This window comes from Podarcis bocagei (genome assembly GCF_964188305.1).
Source record: "Podarcis bocagei genome assembly, chromosome: 4".
Classification (NCBI taxonomy): Eukaryota; Metazoa; Chordata; class Lepidosauria; order Squamata; family Lacertidae; genus Podarcis; species Podarcis bocagei.
This window is the reverse complement of record NC_138128.1, coordinates 10,218,362-10,239,761: the sequence shown is the minus strand read 5'-3', so window position 1 is coordinate 10,239,761 and position 21,400 is coordinate 10,218,362. Positions and strand designations below refer to the sequence as shown.

General features: G+C 44.3%; 1 protein-coding gene across 10 annotated transcripts in view; it reads left to right on the top strand.

Moving 5' to 3' along the window:
• The window catches only part of ATP11B (ATPase phospholipid transporting 11B (putative)), an 89,734-nt gene that overhangs the window by 58,069 nt on the left and 10,265 nt on the right, over window positions 1–21,400 (top strand). For 3 of the 10 annotated variants that reach the window (XM_081190031.1, XM_081190026.1, XM_081190027.1), the window contains exons 26-28: window positions 7,754–7,819; window positions 8,400–8,503; window positions 9,253–9,418. In XM_081190031.1, the coding sequence (XP_081046157.1) occupies window positions 7,754–7,819; window positions 8,400–8,503; window positions 9,253–9,418 (336 nt within the window). Of the gene's footprint in view, window positions 1–7,753; window positions 7,820–8,399; window positions 8,504–9,252; window positions 9,419–14,483; window positions 14,570–16,458; window positions 16,560–19,045; window positions 19,125–20,509; window positions 20,634–21,400 lie in introns of those variants that run through there. The other 7 variants (XM_081190029.1, XM_081190028.1, XM_081190032.1 and 4 more) reach the window with 6 other exon arrangements.

The following is a 21,400-nucleotide window of genomic DNA, read 5'->3' as shown; positions in this document are numbered from 1 at the left end:
AATCCCAAGCTCTATTGACCTGAGACATATTGATCATATTAGCAGCAGACCTCAGAGGCAGAGAGTGCTGCTCTCCTTTAAAACCAAAAAGCTCCCTGCACTTATTATGTCCTCAAGAAGCCTTCTAATTAACTATGGAATCCTTGCTACAAGAGTCTTTACCAATACCAAGATCTGCCCCCTCTTACCAAACTGCTTGTTCAAAAAGAAAGCAGATAAGTCTGAGGGTCCGCCAATTGCCACGACCCCAACTCCCCTGGCCGCAGATCTAATCAGCTGGATTGACGCCCCCCTGCCTCCACTGACAAAGGCTATACATCTGGAGAATTCTACAGAGCGTGAGTTACTTCTATCCTTCTCCCAATTGCCAAAACTGGAGCGGACAGAGATAACAGACAGATTGGATGAGTTGCTACTCTGTCTCCGTAACTCAGAAGATCATGCTCATGTAAATAAGATGAATTCCTCACCAATTGTAGATCAGTCTACACAAGCCCAAGTGGTACCTGCTTTAACGACCTTTGATCTGCAACCTGGCTGTACACGGCCTCGGGATGTCAAGCCCGGGCAGGATACAGTGGAAGATTTGACAACCCTCTGGTCAAACTCGGAAGCTGTGGCAAGACTGGATGCTCTTTTGGAGGCAAACCGAAAAGGATGCCTTCCACCTGCCTTACACTGCATCTTCCCTACAGCATCCGCAGATCCAAAAGGCCCACCCCCCTCAATCTTAGAGCATACTTTAAATGTAGAGTCTATGGACCTGTCGTTAAGTGATACTCCTGTGCACCAGAATCCATCCCTGCAGCTACCAATAATTAAGCCTCAAACCATGGCTGCTGCTGCGGTAAGTGGTGCTCGGAAATTGCCTGGTAAGCAAGCTACAATTACTTCCTTCTTCCAGCCTATTGTCCCCCCTCGCCGCGTGCATTCCCAGGTGGATTCTGCCGTGCTGGTTCCGCAAGGCCCAGCATGACTCGAAGGGGTGACCAGGAGATTACTTACTTTCTTATCCTGGAATGTAGCTGGCATTAAACCTAAGCTGATGGATCCATCCTTTGTCACCTACATAAAAGGCAGTCATATTCTTTTGCTGCAAGAGACCTGGGCTTGTGAGGGCTTCTCCCTATCAGGGTATAAGGGCTTCTACCTGAATGCACAACAGAATTTACTATCATCTGGCAGACCACAAGGTGGGTTGGCTACCCTAGTTTCTTTGGCCTTAAACCTGCAGGTGGAACAAATCGACATCCAGTCGTCATCCATGCTGGGTGTAAAGCTACAAACAGCGGAGGAAGTGTTTGTGGTGATTAATGTTTATTTGCACCCAATCTATAAGAAAAACCTGGTGGACCAAAGATGGAGGGAAATTCAACAGACTCTTGAAACTCTCCTAGAGAAATATCCTGAAGCCACCTTCCTAGTTGCAGGAGATTTCAATGGCCGATTGTCTCACTCTGATAAATCATTATTTGCTAAGTATAATAAATACCCCTCACTACCCATTTTAACTTCAGACCTTTTACCTAGGAATTTTAAAGACAGTGTTGCTACATATGCAGGTTTTAAATGTAGACAAACCTTGATGGCTCTTAATTTTCACCTTTTAAACGGAGCTCTCAGTTCTGATTACCCTGCCGAATTTACTTTCTGGTCAGGCTCCCGAGCCTCTACCATAGACTTTATTTGGACATCAGTAGACCTAATTCCCAAAATTTCCAACTTTAGGGTGGTAACGAGGCTGGAAAGTGACCATTTTCCATTAGAACTTTCTCTGACCCTGGATGGAGAATTGGCTACCTATTCCTGTGTGCCTATTACAAATAACCAGCTTCAGATGAGGCCCACTGCCCTAAAATGGACCGACAATATGGCTCAACGGATAAATGAACTCCTTTGGTCTGACCAACTGCAAGAGACAAGGGACTCCCTTATCCAGGCAGTTGAGCCACTGCCAATATATGACAATTTAGTAGAACTGCTAAAACCTTCGTTGGCTAAGACCCCGGTAATGAATAGTAACCATTTCTCTCATAAAAAGTGGTTTGACGAGGAATGTAGACTCTTCAAGAACAACCTATATAACGAATTCTTGGCATATAGGGCATCAAATGACCCCGCACCTAGCAGTCACCTTATGAACCTCAAGAGAAGGTATAAAGCACTATTAAAGGAAAAGAAGCTTGCGGCAGAAAGAAATGATTGGAAGAACCTTCTAAAAGCTGCAGAAAATAGAAATCCCTCCTCCTTTTGGCACCAAATTTCCAAATACCTGGGTAGACCGTTGTCAAGGATAGAACCTCAAATTTCAGCTGACACCTGGGAAAGCTTCTTCTCCGATTTATATGCAGCTCACGCACCCAGCGGAGGAAGGTTAGATTTGGCCCCCTTGCCAGAGTGGGATCCTGTTACCTGCTCTGAAGTGGAAACACTTATAGGCCAATTTGAGGCGGGCAAGGCACCCGGAGACGATCTTATTTCCATAGATGTTATTAAAGCCAATAAGGATTGGTGGTGTCCACCTCTAGCAGCTCTTTTTACTTATATAAACAAAGCAGCACAATTTCCTCCAAGCTGGAACTCTGCACTGATTGTGTTAATTCACAAGAAAGGGCCGCGCACAGACCCGGCCAATTTTAGACCAATTAGCCTGCTAAATGTTATTGGGAAGATCTATTCAAGATTTCTACTTAACAAATTAACGACCTGGATGGAAAGCAACAATATCATCGCAGAGGAGCAGGCGGGTTTCCGCCCCGGAAGATCAACAACAGACCAAATCTTAATCCTAAATCACTTGGCCACCAAGTACGCTGGCAATGGCCTAAAAGCGCTCCACGTCGCCTTTATAGACTTTAAGCAGGCCTTTGATCTAATTCCCAGGAACCAGCTATGGACAAAATTGGCAGCGACATCTATCGACCGCCGCCTTCTCTTGCTGATTATTAATTTGCATACAAATACCCTCTTGAGGATTAGGATAGATAGTAAGGGGCTAGTCTCCAATCCGGTTGCCACCACTAGGGGGGTAAGACAGGGCTGTTTGCTTGCCCCTGCTCTGTTTAACTTCTATATTAATTCGCTAGTGGTGCATATGGCAAATGCTGATTTCCATCCACCAAAACTGGCAGGACGAGCCTTAAATGTCCTACTGTATGCGGACGATGCCGCCCTATTAGCTACCTCCCCCATCGGATTAAGGAGGATGCTTCGAGCTCTTCATGAATATGAGACCCAACACGAGCTCCAATTAAATTATGCCAAGACCAAAATAATGGTCTTTGCTGCTCGACCGAAACCTAATTTATGGTCAATTAATGGTATTCCTTTAGAGCAGGTCAGTTGCTTCAAATACCTGGGTCAGGTTGTAAGATCAAATAGGTCCTTCCTGGCGCACAGAGAATACATAGCCTCGAACGCATCCAAAGCAGCCCTGGCGATTAGAACCCTGTACTCCAAGAAACAGGCACAGACTGTCAATGTTGCCTTACGTCTCTTTAAAATGAAAGTCCTCCCTCTTCTGCTGGTGGGCATTGTCTTGGGCTCACGTAGGGATTTTGAAAAATTGGAATCTATCCAAACCCAATTCCTCAGGGCCATACTCAGGATCCCCCCCTCCGTGGCAGGCGCGATCATGAGATTGGAAACCGGTTGCCAAGCCTTTAGGTATGTGGCCCTGAAAGCGAAGCTATGGCTATGGCTCAAGCTCTGTTTCAGACCGGTGGGTTTGGCCCCCTTGATTCTGAGGGATAACTTTAAATCTCCATGGGAAGGGGAGATAGTGGAGGAAGTGCAGAAGTGTGGGTTGTCCTCCCTTTATATAGAGTCCATGACGTATAGCCACGCAAAGGCGGTGATCGCGCAAAGATTAAGGGATATTGCCAGACAGGAGGACATAGCCCGTGTGAAACCTGGGTTGTTTCTGGGGGAGCAGTTGTATCGGGCTGCCCCAGCTCGCTACCTGGCGGATATCCACTACGTGGAATACCGCAGACTATTTACTGCGGCTAGGCTGAATGTTCTTGACTCGGCGGTCCTGAAGGGAAGATATGGAGGAGTTCCATATGACCAGAGATTATGCCACTGTGCATTGGGTGAGGTAGAATCCACAGAGCACATTTTATTGAGCTGTCCCTTCTACAACGATTTAAGACAGTATCTTATAACTCCATACTTACCCCAGCTCAGTTCCCGACAAAGAGGAATCCAGACAGCATATCTGCTAAATAAGTCTTCTGGGAAAACAACCTTGTCAGTGGCTAAATTTCTTTTCCTGGCACTCAAGCGTCGGAAACGTATAACTGAATGCTTTGATGTGGGTTATCTGTGAGAGGTCTATTTCTGTGGCCCTACCTTACCTATGTATCTCCTATGATGTTATAGTTTATAATTATTGTGTAATGTTTTAATTCTGACTATCGGTCGAATAAAGAAATTGATTGATGTTCTCTCTAATCCTTACGGGGTGATTGCATTACTCTTTCCTGTATTGCAAATTGGATGTAGGCGGGTTGAGAGGTTGGGAATTACATTAAGGCTACCTGGCAAGTTTATGGGGGAAATGCCATCAGAACAAGGACTTCTGGGTTTATAACTTAGTCACAACATTTATTCCATTTAGCAGTGAAGGAGGATTGTGTCTGCTTTCCTCCTTGTCTGTGCATGCATAGGATTGGGGAGTGGCAATTAGTGGTGGCGTCCCACAACAGAATTCAGCAACTTGGTTCTGTGCTATCCATGTCACTGCAGCAAAATTCACCTATTGCTGGCAGTTGCCAGCAACCTTGGTACCATAGCTGAACTAATTCAGTAGACAGTTTGAGCCTCCAGGCTCTCCTTTTTCGGTTGCTTCCTAGGCCGTTCGTAGCCTGTCCACATTGAAAGTGAGACTGAGGGTTTTGATGGTCCAGGTCTGCCACAATAAAAATTCACTCCAGGGTACAGCTTGGCTTCACCCTGTCAAGCGATAAGGAGCAGTTTGGCCATGCATCAGCTGTGGCTAAATGCTTATTTGTTATCAGTCATAGTTGCACCGCAGGCAGAGTTTCTTTTCCCTCCCCATGAGATCCTTTTAACCAACCTGAAATCTGCGGCAGAATGGGACACAGTGGTTTCAACCAAGAATTTTGTCACGGTTGAAGCTAAGAGAGAATGTTTTTTCTGTGAATGTCTCTGCCTCTCTCTCGCTCTCTCCCCTATCTCCTCTGTCTCTCTTTCTAATTCATAGCCTTACTCTGTCATACTGTACTTCAATTTGATCTTTTAGTTTTCTTTTCCTCCCTTTTTTCACGCTGTGCATGTCATCAGATATTGAAATCTAACAGGCAAATGGTAAGAGTCTGTGTTGTAGGAAGAGCGATACAGAAATCAGCAGATACAGTGTCTTTGTATCTGTGGTGAAGAATGCAGCATGTATCCTCCATGAATACATTCAAAAATATATGGTGGCAAGAAGTTGTCTGTCTGTGTCTCACTTCAGGTGACAGCGACACCGTGTGATGGATAGGCACTTTATGTGTTAAGTGTAATTTTCCTCTAGAAGTACTTCTATATTATAATCCTGGAATAGATGAAGAAACCCTTGTACTAAACCCAGTATTAAAGGACTATCTGTGTAAACATACTGACAGTGTATTTCTTACAATGCTGAGCACAGAGCAGATGAGCATAACTGCTTGCACAAGTGTGGGCTGCTTCTCTTCATCTCCCCCATCCAAAAAAATTGTTGCTGATTTTGGATGTTTACCGTCATTTAGCGCTTCTCCGTGGAAGAGTATCACCATAGCCACAAGCTGTTGGTCAGAAGTGCCTCCTGCTTGCTTGCTTGCTAGGGGGAGTCTTTGTGGACAAGTCGTCCATTAAGTGGTTTTTGGGTGAGGGCAGGACACAGGCCACACTTTAAGTGAGCCCAGCAGTGCTCCTGGTTTTCAGTTTTTGGTAGCTCTCAAGAGGGTTTGCTGTACAATTCTTAGGGAGAAATTGGAAGAGCAAACCAAGAAATGGGGTGTGGGATAAATTTCCTCTTTAGGAGACTATGGTGTCTTCATATTGAGCATCTCAACAAATAGGCCTCAGAGTTGCCGTGTGTTTCTTTCTTTAAAGCAGCTATTGTGTTGGGGCTGAAGATGCCCAGCCAGCAACTTTCATGTACTTGGTTTCCTCCAGTGTGTGGCTAAGGGGTGAAGTGAAGATCCCTTCCTCCTCTATAGGTTTCCATTGAATACAATTTAGTAGAATATTCTTTCCTTCCTTGTACATTTCTGGCTAGAGTCTTTCATTGTCTCTATTCTGGTAGTCCTCGGAATGACCCGTGAGATGAAATGCATCTTTTCACACCTTCATCTAATCTACACAGCAATATTTTAAGACGTCATGGTCATTAAGGGTAGCAGTTAAAAATATGTGGTCAGATTTTGATAGCAGAGTCCAGGGAGTATATCCCAAATTCTGACGAAAACATCAACAAAACTATCTGGATCAGATTTAAGATGGGAGGATGTGAATGATTACCGTATTTTTTGCCCCATAGGACGCACCGCCCCATAGGACGCACCTAGTTTTTTTTGGGGGGGGGGAATAAAGAAAAAAAATATATTTCCCCCCCCCCCAGGCACAAGGCTGGCGCGGGGGAAGCCCGAGCTTCCCCCGACCCCAGCCCCCAGAACAGCCTGCTAACCGCAAGCCTAGGGAGCCGCGCTGGTCTGCCTAGGGTTGCGCAGGGCCTCGTGAAGCCTGGAGAGCAAGAGGGGTCGGTGCGCACCGACCCCTCTCGCTTTCCAGGCTTCAGCCTCGGCCCAGTATACCTGAAGGAGCGTCTCCACCCCCATCGTTCTGCCCAGACGCTGAGGTCCAGCGCCGAGGGCCTTCTGGCAGTTCCCTCATTGCGAGAAGCAAAGCTACAGGGAACCAGGCAGAGGGCCTTCTCGGTAGTGGCACCCGCCCTGTGGGACGCCCTCCCATCAGATGTCAAAGCGATAAATAACTACCTGACATTTAGAAGACATCTTAAGGCAGCCCTGTTCAGGGAAGTTTTTAATCTGTGATATTTTACTGTATTTTTGGTTTCTATGGAAGCCGCCGAGTGGCTGGGGAAACCCAGCCAGATGGGCGGGGTACAAATAATAAATTATTATTATTATTATATTCAACGAAAGCCTGTATTCGCCCCATAGTACTTCATTTTTGAAGGGGAAAAAGTGCGTCCTATAGGGCGAAAAATACGGTACATACTTGGAGTGTTTGCATTTATTGTAGCAGGAATACAAATACCACAACTGATGGACATGTGCCTGAATTCTCTTAGTTCACACCTTGCTCTAAATTGTTGTACAGTTGATCCTTGAAATAAGTGCCCACCATTATTTTTGAGTTTTGCAGGCTCTGGTTTGCAAAATCTAAATGTGATGCTGCATTGAAAGGAAAATATCCCAACCCCAGTAATTCAAGGCTACTTGCTTTCCCACCGCTGTAGAATTTTTCAGTAGTCGGGTGTTTACGTATAATTGGCTGTCTGGTGGGGATCTGAATGTTGTAACTCATACTCCTCTTCCCTGTTTTGCTTTGCACTTTCCCCTCTTGCCTTACTAAATAGTTAGCATTTTGCATTTCTGTGCTTTCAGTAGAATTAGTTTGACCAGTGTAGTTGCATCACTTGTAGCTGCATTCATGGGGACGGGGGACAGGGGGGGGGGGGAGTTAAAGTAACTTTCATCTGCTTTAAACACACTGGATCTTGTTCTTTCTCCTTTCACAGATGTTTGGAAACTGGACATTTGGTACTCTGGTTTTCACGGTTATGGTTATAACAGTGACAATGAAGGTATAGTAACACAGTTGTGACTTTGCTGTGCATGTTTAATTGTCTTAGATTTCCCTAACGGTTTAGAAAGCAAGGCTTTCACGCTCCTTTTCTAGCTTTTTCTTGACTGTTCAAGAACGACCAGATTTAGATGTAAACTAGGGCTGAACTGAATTAGTCATCTAACTTTTCATCATTTTTCACTTTCACATTGAAAATTTCACCTTTCAGTGAGGCCGAGAAAGTAGGCATCCTGTGTCAAATACATTTTTGGATTTGGGTTGTTTCAAAGGGATCTCCTTGGCTTTGGAGTTCTCAGGCAAACTTTAAAAGAATACACCAGTTGGGAAAATGGTGTAGTTCCCAGTGAACCCTAAGAGGAAGTACTGGAAGGCTTCTTTAAAGGGAACTTGTTCTGCCACCAGTCTAGGCCAAAAGGTGTCAACGCTGAAAGAATCCCAGCGTTGCTTTTTTCCAACAACTCCACAGCCTTATGGTGAACCCCCACTAAAGAGTGGGGACCACTTTTATACTAATTAAATGTATTTTCTATTTGGTGATTTTTTTTGTTGCCAACTTTGTTGTGTTCTTTTGCTTTCAGATGGCTTTAGAGACTCATTTCTGGACCTGGATAAACCATTTTGTTACCTGGGGTTCCATTGTCTTTTACTTTGTCTTTTCCTTGTTCTATGGGGGAATTATCTGGTAAGTGTGTGTGTTTGCGTGCCAACAGAAGAGTCAGTATCTTGTGGTCTGTACTATGTGCAGGGGGTGGGAGGGGAACGTTTGCCATGAATGCAGTGAAGTGGATTGATGGGAATAAGTTAAGTGACAGGTTTTAAAAGGTCAGTGAGCAGAATGCAGGATAACCGTACATATGCATGTGCCCAAGAAACTTGGATTGCTGTTACTGGCTCTTTCAAGTACTCCCCTGAGCAGGCAAGTCACAGCCCCATGGATCAAAAAATGGTAGGTAGTATTTCAGTGGTATATCATCTAGATCAGCCTTTCTCAACCTGTGGGTCCCCAGATGTTGTTGAACTACAACTCCCATCACCCCTAGCTAGCAAGGCCAGAGCTCAGGGATGATGGGAGTTGTAGTCCAACAACATCCGGGAACCCACAGGTTGAGAACCTCTGATCTAGATGCTCTAGAACCAAGGAGCATCCCAGGACTTGAGTCAGTGAACATGCATACATCCCAACAGTGTGTTAAATAGCCATTCCCAAAATCTGCTCAAAAGACAAAAAAAGGAGTGATGACTGGTACCAGAAATTTTAAGCTACCCCTAGAAAATAGTATAAAATGTGAGTCTTCCGCTACTGGTGCCTTGCTGGGCAGCTGGGGTGTGGGGTGTGGGATTCTGCATGCTTTTCTGTTTTAGCCAGTGGTAAAAATTGATTTGTTCTTGTTCATTCATCTGTTTTCCTGTAACTTGTTCTTACTATTCCAGGCCATTTTTGCACACCCAAGACATGTACTTCGTATTTGTCCAGTTGCTCTCCAGTGGCTCTGCTTGGTTTGCCATAATCATCATAGTTGTCACTTGTTTGTTTTTCGATATTGTGAAAAAAGTACTGTACAGACACCTGCAGCCCACAAGTACAGAAAAAGCCCAGGTAACTTGCACCTACATGTGGTTTTTCTAACATTAAAGGAGGAGACTTTACCAGGGAGACCCCCTGCAAGTCTGATGAACCTTTCTCTGCATATGAAACCTTTCCTGCAGTTCTTGGATGAATTACTGTGATGCTGCTGAGCGTAAAATAGAAATGGAAGATTGTAAATGGCTTTTTTTCTTTTGTTAGTCTCTTGACTAGAATGGAAGTGAGAGTGTGGCTATTGCCAGGGATGGAAATTTTCAGTGATAAATATTCTTGCTTAAGATCTTACGAATTCTTCCAGGTACAGTCTAGCTCACTTTACTTTTAGTCACAAGTGGATCACTGCAACTACTCACTGATGATGATTTGATAATCCACATGATTACAGCATCAGGGGAGCTACTCTCCCCACAGTTCTCAGCTTCTCTTGCATGCACAGCACCTTGGATCATAATTCCTGTGCCTGGATCTGCCCCCATTATTTTCCCCTTGCCTCTAGGACGTTGTCCAGAAAGGGCATGTGTATGTGATTTTAATTCCTCAAGTAACACCATGACAGAGCCGAGGCAATTATGGATCTGTTTTGGATGAGGCCAGACCCCGGGAAGCCTGAGCTCTATAATCTGCAATGGATCTGGGGAGATAGGAAAATGTCTAAAATTTGGTTTGTGAACCCAACCCTCTGCATTTGTCAGATCACCAGATACTACACCAGGTTTCCTCTTGATCCTTGGCAGCCCAAAGTACTCTGTAACGGCCTCCCCTGTAGTGCTCCTGTCTTTTTGGGGCTGTGTTTCAGTGCTGTCGGTAGCCACTAGTTCCTGGGTCATGTTCCGTGGATTCCGGCATTTAAGTCCTAGTGGGAGATCAGCCATTGTTGACATGGTAGCATGTCTTATAAATGTGCATCCTAAGCATTCTGAGTCTCGGTTCAAGCTCAGGGAACTTCTTGGCCGGAGCCATTTGGGCAACAAATGTGCCGTTTCTATATATACACACACATGTGTGTGCTAATATTGCCCGTTAACTCAGTGGCGTAGCGTGGGGGGTGCAGGGGGGCCGGCCGCACCGGGCGCAAGATCTGGGGGTTAGGGTTAGGGGGCGCAAATCCACGGGTTAGGGGGCGCAAATCCACGGGTTAGGGGGCGCAAATTACTTGCCTTGCCCCGGGTGCTGACAACCCACGCTACGCCACTGCGTTAACTATACAGATGCACTATTCTGCATTCAGCGGATGGCAGCTGAATGCACAGTAGATTCTTCCTTTCCCAGACAAGCAGAGCCAAGTATGAGAAGATGATGTAGAGGCAGCACTTCCTCTGTGTGCCGCCAAACAGTAGAAGGTCCTGTCTTTTAGTGAGTTACATGAGAGAATCCCTTCCCAGTAGCTCCTTCCTCCTTGCGCAGGCAGTAAATCTCCTGCTGTAATACTCTGTGCTTGGCAGTCTCCTTGAGCCCTGCCTCGGCCTCTTACAAACTACTCCTGCTAGACATGACGCATGGAGAAGCATCATGGTGATTCGTATTAGGGTGAGGCTTGTGAAGGTTGGTCTCCTGCTGGTATTTCCCCATCCCTGGTTTTTGTGTGTGTGATTATTTGATAAACAGAACAATCCTCTTCTTACATTCAGGATGCCACAAAGTCTCAAACTGCGCCAGTGGCTATTCAGAATCTGTACTTAACAACTCTGACTTCCACAATACAGCCCATTATAAACAATGCCTTAAGACCGGAGCATGTTGTGGCACAGAATAACACTCTGTCCAATCAGAGTGACTTGTTTATTGCTTTGAATTGTAGGTCTGTAAGCCACAGGAAGCCTCCTCCAGCACTTCCAATATCTGTAATTCATTTCTTATTTGTCTTGGAAGTAGACTCCATATGCAACTAGCAGGGGGGGGAATCATTGGCTTGGATCCCGTAGAGCAGTGTTTCCCAAACGTGGGTCTCCAACTACATAGCCCATCACCCCTAGCTAGCAAGACCAGTAGTCAGGGACGATGGGAATTGTAGTCCCCAAACAGCTGGAGACCCAGTGTAGGAAAAGCAGGGAGACCCCAGTTCACTCTGCAGCTCTCTGCACCATCTTCCATGTTGTTTGTGGGGGAGTTCCCAACCCTCTGGGGCCGCTTTTCATAGGACACAGGGCTACAGGAGGAAAGAAGAATTGGCGAAAATTGCTTTTCTCCAGCAGGTATTCCCTACAAGCAGAACTCAGTTCACAGGAAGCCTGGATCCAGCCCAGGGTGTGTGAATCATTGTTTTGTGCTTTAGGAATTCAGTTCCATTTAGATGTTTATTTTCCTCAGCTTAAACTTGGTAGGCGGTCCATTAACCACCTGTGATGCTGTACAAGGGGCAGTTGCTAGGAAAGTCCAGTTCTATGTATTTCTTAAACACGACTGCCAACACAGCAGCTAATATCTGCATATAATTATCAGTGGTCTTTCAAGACATTTAATGGTCCTCCAGCAATTTGTGATGTGCAGTTAAGAAAATGTGATCTGTATTTTGTGCATTAATGGAATGTCTCATTTGAGCTGCATCTGAAAACACCAGTCATATTTCCTTGTTGTTTGCATACAGCCTATTGAAATCAGTCTCATCCTTCCCAACCATACTGAGTCATGCCTTAAGACATGTTTAAAACAGTTATAAATGTGAGTTTAGTTAAGCGCAAGGGATGCAAAATTCATTCCATGCATTTGGATTGTATCTCTAACTACTTTTTTGCAGGCAACCCTCTAATACAAAATATTTTCTCAGGAAGTGAAAATCAAACATGGTCACTTTAGGGCAGTACTTCTGTTTCTCCTGGCAGTCTTACGCCTGCCATACTTCATGGCCCCACTTAACTCATCATGCAAGTGACTCGTTACATCTCAGTTTAATTGATCTTTATTTATTGTTTTTATTGAACTTTATTGTTAAATTTTCTAAATGACCTTTCTACAAAAAGTATCCAAACGTTGTGGTCAGAATGGACAACAGTGGGCCTCTCACAGAGGCAACAATCCTGTATCTGGACTACACCACATTAGACTGGGGTTTACCCCTATTCCTAGAAAACTGACACATCAGGGAGAAGACAGCTAGGCTAGAATCCTCCTGTTTGATGTGCTAGTCTGAGCCGTCTTCCATATAAATATCTTGCATATACATCACCTCAGCCCCCACCTGTTTTCTGAATTGGTATAGCCCAGACACAGTTGATAACTCAAGTGACAACTAGTCCTGCATTTGAGAGCAGATTAGAGAATTCTCTGCTGATATTCACACCACTTAATGCATTATCTGAAATTCCTGTTTAAGTTCACCAGTTGTTAAGCTAGATTTATTTTACCTGACTAAAGCTGGCATTTAAGATGCTATTTTCAGTTCAGAAAAGGAGAAAAAATATATTTGGAACTGAGCACTGAGCATTTAGCTGTAAAGGAGAATGCAATGAGACCCACATTGTGTATTTTTCAAAAAAAAATTATGAATTTCATGTCAGTTTATGGCTAGGGAGTCAAAGTTGAAAGTAGACATCTAGCTGTTCCGAAGTGACACTAAAACAGCTGAAGTGAATGTTTACTGTTCAGCTGCTTGTGTGATTTAACTATACAATTAGTCTTGTGCCACAACAAGAGTACTTGAACCACACACCCCCTAACGATTTTTATAGCTTGCAGCTTTCATGCTTAAGTAATAAAGCATTAAATGTGTTTAGTGTTGATTTGCTGTGCGTGAGCGATGCCAATAACTGATGAAAATATGAAATAAATAGTAGCTCCATTAATCATAAATGGCTTCAAATCCATCCTCTGTAGAGACAGGTCCCCTCATTTACAGTGTGCATTGTTAACGTACTAATAGAAACACTCATCAACAATGGCATTTGAAAAAGCCTTAAATTAAAATTATGTGCTCCAGTTCCTATTAATGAAGAATAGTTCGTGGGGAGTCTGCTAAGGGTGTGCTCCCCCCCCCCCCCGTTTTGTGTGCCTGTAAAATGTTCCTTTTTGGCTCAAAGCCGCAGCTTCAGTTCAGAGCGGCCAAGTTTGCAGTTGTCATTAAGCCAAACTGTGGCTTAGCATGAGCCCACTGGCTCCTTCCCTGGCTTTCTTGACCTTGTAGCTAAGCCATAGTTTGACTTAACATGTTGTCCGAACCTAAGATTGTGCTTAAAGTCACTCCTCCTTAACCATGTTCTGTAGCCAAGGTTTGTCCTTTGATTACAAATCATGGTCAAGGAGACAGAGGTGCCTTAACCATGATCCCTGGTTTGGACGACACGCTGAGTCAAACCTTTGCTTAGCTGCCATCCCACACTTGCCGGAAAAACCCCAAGGAGGAGCAAAGTGGATTCAAGCTCCCCTCCAGGAGGGAGAGAGAGAGAGAGTGCATTTGTGTGGTCACAGTAAACTGTATTTTGGCTTACCATGATGTGCAAACCAGTCCATGGTTGCTGTGCAACCTCCTTCTCTTGGCTTTTGTACCAGAGCTTATGTAAAACTTTGTGGGAAGAAATGACCCACGGAGGAAACCTCTTAATTAAAAATATTGGTACAAACGATGGGATGTAAGTCAGGTTTTTGGTTCGCCTATCCCTATTTTCCACACCCCACCCACATGACGGGAATCAGAAAATGGGATGGCAAAGGCCAAATGACATGGATGGTGTTAGAAATTGACCTGCTTGTATTAAATCCCCTGTGTGGAGGAACACTGGTTTGCAACAAATGCAAAAAGACAAACGCAGCCAGGAAGCCACACTGAGCATATGTTCCCCATAACTGACACAGCCGTGTGTTAATTCAGCGCAGTGCATTCTTAATTTACTGCGAACATAAGCTTTTCCTCTTCCTTTATCAAACCAATACGTACAGCCCACATTGGGCTAGGTGACGCGTGTTAACCATTCGGAAACCAGTGTCCCTGCGCTTATGTGCTCTGCCTACGAGATTAGTCCCTGCGTTTTGAAAAAAAGATCTTTGCCTTTAAAGATCCTGTCCTGTGTCTGTCTTTTTATATATATATAAAGGTGACTGCTTCTCACTGACCTGTGTGTTCCATCCCTTCTTTGTCCACCTGTAGATGTACTCCAGCAGAGTTGCTTTAAGCGAGGAATGCATCGCACTGCAGCCATTGTCCAGGGCTCCGAGTCAGCTGAGCAAAATTAGGTAGAGTAGGAGGAGCAGCTCCTTCCCCACTTTTATGCATGCTGAAGGCCAGCTAACCAGCAATGAGAGAGAGAAAGGGGCAAGAGGCATGGACAGTGGTGTGGACTGAGAGCGCAGTAGTGGCAGCGCACATTCGTGCCTTCCTGTCTCCCACACAGCCCTTAGCTTCGCTCTGTGTTTGCAGACCCAAACGCAGCATGCATTTTAAAAACATAAATAGTTCTTCTTGGGGGGCTTGGGCGGGTGGGGGAGAGGTTGCAAGCATGACAATCAATGTTCAGAATCCCAAGTCTACTCCCCGCTCTGTTCTATAAAATAACTAAAATCCTTCAAGCATGGTCCCAGCGCTTCTGCTTAACTTAACCATCCATGATGTTAACTGCTTTTTGCATGTCGGACAGTTTCAGCTGCAGCAAACATAACTGTTCATTCTTGACTACTTTGACTTTTGCTAATTTGATTTAAAAAAACAAAAAAAGCACAAGTGATGGGCAACTTCCTTGTGGTTTGTGTATATATGTGTAAATTTTGTGCAGCTTTATATTGTGTCTTGCACCGGAATGCCCTATGGATGTGTTTATTGTAAGCAAGCCGTTGATGGGACGGTGTTGATTAGACTGAGTGAATGCATTACCAGCCGAAACATACTTCACTTGAACAGCAGGTGATAATCTACAGGGATTTAAAGAGAGCAAATAAAGGAGAAATTTGCACAAAAATAAAGGCCCAGTTTAAAGGCCTCTAGGCCTCCAGCTCTGCTCTTCATCCATGTTATAAGGTGGTGTTTCTCATCCAAGGTTTAAAACTGACATCTTGAATTAAACTGTGAATTACAAATTCAGACATGCCTACCTTTCTGAGCTTAACATGCCAAGATATGTACCCATGTGCTTCTGCCCATGTGCTCTGCCCTCGTATTGGCCCTTTCCTGCCTTTTGGATTCACTTCCTGGATCAATCTGCCATAGTTCCAGGTTGCTTCTGAATCGGGGAATTTTAAAACACAGTTGGAAGTTGCTTTTAAGGTCCTGGTCTGTTCTGGCTGTGGTAACTGTAGTTTTTCAGCTCAGACATAATGGAGAGCTGCAGTCAATTAAACTTGGAAGTATTCTTTCATGATGGGCCGAGAAAGGGGCAGTTCAAGGTCAGAGCATGTGCACACAAGGCTCGTGCATACCTTAGTGAATTAAGTCAATATACATTTCTCCGAACTGGGCTGGTGTGTGACAGCACAAGAGAAAAAAAACCGAATTGGTTTTGCAGCGGAGTCAATACAGATGTTTCCTTGGCAGTATGTAAGCAAACACGTTCCGATCTGACCTGTCAAAAATTTGAACGGTCGAGACTTCTTGTCCCTGGCGGGTAGAATGTCATCACAATAAGTACTAATAATGTGTCAGCATTGACTTGGATATTTGGAAGTACTCAAATGATGTCTTAGGTACTCTTGGGGCATCACACAGGCTTTTGTGGTTTTCAGCCTATCCAAAGCACATTTCCCCCGTTCGCATAGTTTTAAGCCGATAGCATATCTTACCGTGATTGACTACTCCCGCATTTTTTTGTGTGGGCAGCCCTCTGCTTTCTGCCTTGGGTGTTGATGCCCCCAAGTGGGTTTAGCATCACCTGTTGCTCGAAGGCAGGAAACTGGGAGACATGAAACTTGGCCACTGAAGTACTTGTGCTTCTTCTAGCCATACCACACCATACAAGTGGCTCATTCCGTTTATCTTTCTTTTCAAAAGTCGTAAGCAGCCTTTCTGCTATGGTGGTGGTGTGGAAGTGTAGTGGGAAAGGTCAGAAAGCTGACACAGAACAGTGAAAACACAAACCATCCGAGTGCTTTTGCAGAATGACTTGAGTTTCAGCTTGATTTTTGTCATTTAATAGTAAATATTGATGTTTCCCAAGGCATTAAATCTCACAAGAAGAACTCTGCTCCATCTGATAAAGGCGTGTTCTAGCCCAGCATCCTGTTTCCTATGGGATGCCCACAAGCCAGGATTTACATGCCATAGCGGTCCCCAAAAGCAGGTATTTAGAACCACACTGCCTCCAACAGTGGTTACTAGTCACTGTGGCTGGTAAGCTGACAGCCTTAATCTCCATTAATATGGTTAACCTATTAAACCTCTTGAAGTTGGTAGTAGTACAGCTTTAGCCAGCAAATCCCATAAACTAGCTCAGGGTTTCCCAGACTTGGGTCCCCAGCTGTTTTTGGACTACAGCTCCCATCATCCCTGACAACTGGTCCTGCCAGCTAGGGATGATGGGAGTTGTAGTCCGACAAAGCTGGAGACCCACATTCAGGAAACCCTGGTCTGGCTATTCAGTGTGTGAAGTGCTTCCTTCTGTCTGTCCTGAATCCTCAGCCATCCATCTTGCAATAGATGGTCTCAGGTTCTGGCATTATGATAGAGGGAGAAACATCTCTGCACCGTCCCCATACCGTGCATAATTTTACATACCTCTCTTTTGTTTCCTCCTCCTCACGTTTTTCTCCAAAACATTTTAGCCTTTGCTCATAGGGCACTTGTTCCAACCACTTCATGATTTTGGTTTCCCTTTTCTTCAGCTTTGCTGGCAATAATATAATGGGGTACAGCAACCAGAATCATACATGTTATTCCAAGTGCCATCAGACCATAAATTTATATACAGACATTATGATGTTGCCGGTTTTATTTTTTGGGTTCTTTCCGTGGAATTTGCCCCGTTCTCAGCAACCACATGCAGGGGCAACTTTTACATTGAGCTATCAACTATGATCCAAAATCCCTTTCCTAGTCAGTCGCTGGCGGCTACTGAATGTCAGAATCAAAAACCCGATTCCATGGTTGCTGCAATCAATGACCCAGTATCTCTCTTTTGATCTTCAACAACAATAACAAATTATAATGATGTATTAGCAATAGAAATGAAGAAAACCTTAGTCTGGAAGCAGTGGTGGATTCTGCTGTTTTCCAGACATGAGTAAGTCATTCCGGACATTAGTTTTGCAGACATGAATAAATGGGTCCCTGTATCTCCGTTTATATGCTGCTTTTCTTCTGTTGTCAATAAACTCTCAAGCATTTCTGCACCTTTCATCAGAATAGCAGCTTTCAAGTCACAGAAATATTAAGGATAATGTTGATTGTGAACGGAGTTAAGACTTGACAGAAATATTAATTCAGCACCTCATAATTGTGGGTGTTTCCCAGCATACCTTGCTAAATCTGCAAAAGATAAAGTATTTAGCTTATGACCTCCCATTTTTAACGCAGGCTTCCTCAAACTTGGCCCTCCAGATGTTTTGAGACTACAGTTCCCATCATCCCTGACCACTGGTCCTGTTAGGTAAGGATCATGGGAGTTGTAGGCCAAAAACATCTGGAGGGCCAAGTTTGAGGCAGCCTGCTTTAACAGTTCTTCAGGTTTACTGATAAATGACCCCTCCCAGGTAAAATGTTAATTACCATTTACAAGGAAGGCCAAAAAGGACTCCACATGGCACTGTAGCTTCATCGGTAAATGTATTGAGCCTAGGACATGTGGTTTGGCTATTTTGTTAACTATCCACTGCTGGAAGAGTTGATATGCTAAAAACTCAATTGGACCAGTGTAGTGTTTAAGGTCATATCAGTTCTTCCTTGCCTGGAGGTGCAGGAATGAGCATGCCACCATATTACAGAGCCCACAGAAGCATAAAGCCTTGAACTCAACGACTTTCTATCTTTAAAGCTTGTGAACAAATTTGTAAAGCAGGATATGGATCTCTTTAATGGATAAATGTCTGATAGACTGTAGTTCCACTGAGCTTACAAGACTAAGGCTGCACACGTGAGAGTAAATACCATTGGACTTGGTGGCATTTACTTCTGAGGATCAGGCTGCAAGCCCCCTCATATTTAAAGCTATTCTGCCTAATTCCCTGTTTCCAGGAGACAGTTGTGTTCCAAGCCCGGGGCATTGGCCAGAGTGCCTTCACAAAAGACGCTCTGAAATCTGAAGTTCTAATTTTGAAGCTTGCAGATACTGCAGTTAAAAATGAATTGCTAGTTTTTATGGAAAGCTGAGTTGGGAGTATGCTACTTTAAAAAGCCCTTGGAGGTTTTTACTGATCAAGTAGTATGTGAATCTTGTCAAATGCAAAATAAATACCAATTATCAAAGCCCATTGCAAATCAGTACTGTACTGAAAAACAATGAGCATAGTAATTACCTTTAGATTTGTTTAGATCAGTGTTTCCCGCACTTGGGTCTCCAGCTGGTTTTGGACAAACTCCCATCGTCCCTAGCTAGCAAGACCAGGGGTCAGGAATGTTGGCAACTGTAGTCCGAAAACAGTTGGAGACACAATTTTGGGAAACCCTGGTTTAGATCTCATGCTTTTTGTTTTTACCAATATAAAATAATTATTGTGCAACTTCTTGCCATCAGAGCATCCAGATCTAATCTTGGACAATATCTCATGTAAATGACATTATTTCCCCAGGAATGAATCCCTCATTGCTCATTCTGAAGTTGTGAAGTAAATCAGGCAGGAACCAGGAGCATGTTGACCCAAAGCAATAGTAAGGTGGTTTAAATATGCTTTTAGTAAAAGTTATAACAGTTGATAGAATAGTGCTATTAGATATTGTACATGAAGTACATTGAAAAGGGATGCTGAAGCAGCTTTTAGGAATTAACTCCTTTCTAGCAGAAGCACATGCAGAACAGCAGACCAGTGGTCCCCTTATTTTGTTTTAAAGCCCTAATTTGTTTATGTACGTCATGAATTGGATTTCTTGCATTATATTTACAAGATATGAAAATTCATCCCCGCCCATTTCATCTTTTCTCAACGAAGCTCACTTGCATTACTGAAAAGCAGCTGTCTTCAGTAATGCTCAGGTCCGTATTTACCCTGCAAGGAAGAGCATATTCTGTGAAATCACAACTGAGGCAGGGGGTGGATCCAGGAGCGTTCTGGCAACTTGACCATAAGTCACTGCAAGCTGCTGTAGAGAGAGAGAGAGAGAAGAGAAAAGGTAGCCACTCCCTCTGTGGTCATCAGAGATACCTTGGCAAACCAAGAGAACTCCTGGAATTTTTCATTCTGTTCTCAGAGCAAGTTGTAGGAGCAGGGGGGAAAGGTTGATTGTATTATCATTATTATTAATTGCATTTATATCCTGCATTTCCCCCCAGAGAGCTCAAGATGGGAAGCATTGTTCTTCCCCTCCTCACTTAATCCCTACAACCCTGTGCGGTAGATTGGACTGAGAGGCAGTGACTGGCCCAAGGTCACCCAGTGAGCTTCATGGATGACTGGGGCTTGAAACCTGGTCTCCCAAGTCGTTGTCTCGAGACTAATCACTATACCTTGACACTAATCACAGGCTTGAGTTTCTACATCTTTTTGTCTTAAATTAGCCACTGTCCCTGGGTCTAGTTCAGCTACCAGGGTGTGCTGCTTAAGCCATTAGCCTTTGACGCATCTCCCCCCGCAATTTACCACAATTTATACAGCCACCAGCTGTGGAAACTGTAAGACCAGCCATGCTCAAGGGCCAGTATGCTTCTCTTGGGTCCAATAAAGCAAACGTCTGTAGCCTTTTTCATGTTACTTGCCATTATTGTGCAAGGTGCTATACAGAACACTCAAGACACCCTGCTTTGCAGGTTACGTCCCCCAGTGGATTAAAGTGCCACAATTGCTGCATTGCTCAAGGATAGAACCAGCTCTCTTCAGAAAACACTCACGACAGATTGCTGATTAAACATTTGCATCTTCTCTGTTTAATTTTTGTTTTCTGTTTGCTGGCATTTCAGCTTGCGGGTAAGCAAATTGCGTACACTAGCACCGAGAATGTTGCCCTGAGCGCCTCGTTTACTTGAGTGTAACGGCTGTCTTTATTTCTGTAGAGCGGCTGGGTGCTTTATAAGGTCTGTTGCTTTTTGTGTCCTTTTTTAGATGGAAGAAGAAAGGGGTTCAGTCACCCCAGCATGTGATTTTACTGAAGGCAGGCACAGAGGGGAGGACAGCAGGCAACTGCTAGCAGATGCCCTTAGGCAGCGAGAGTGACCGTGTGCCCTAGGTAGTACCCGAGTTCTATATCCTAATCTAGCTCATCATGAATCAATTCATCTGTGGTGCCCTGTGCCCTGCACTTTTCACCATGAAGCACTTTTGACATCTTGGCATGCCTCTGGTTTTGTGTTTTTTCCTAACAAACTTGATCACTAATATTGTCACATTGATTTAATTTGGTTTCTTAATTCCATTAAGAACTAATAGGGTGGGGTGGGACGCGCTGCATTGCAGTCTTTTAAAAAGCGTTTTAAGAGCACTGATTATATTTAAAGTAGGGATGGCTAGTCCTCCTGGGTGTTTTTGAACTCCCAAGTCCCATCAGCCCCAAGTAATATGGTCAGTGTTCAAAAATGATGGGAAGGCCACTTGTTGGTTATCCTTCTCGGAAATGTAGCAGACTTCAGCTAGTTCCTCTTATTTTTGTAGCCTGTAGTCTGGTCTGTTGCTTGGTGTCCATAGAACATTTTCCCCTTTCTGGGAAAGGACTTCCTGGGTAGGACCCAAAGAGATCTGTCTGTAGGAGGGCCCATTAGTTTTCTCTTCTTCCTGTAGTCTCTTGGACCTCTCTGAGCACCACTGGAGGGTTGGAGACCCACCAGAGAGGTGGATGGGTGGGTATGTTCAAGGAACCTGAAGCGTCCAGGGGCACTGTTCTCAAATGTAGTCAAATATGTCTTGGTAAGTCGAAGTTGGGAGAAGATTGGTTTTATTTCAGCAGGACTGTGGTGATGTGGGAGTGAATGGAAGAAAGAGGAGAGAAGGGCATTAAGC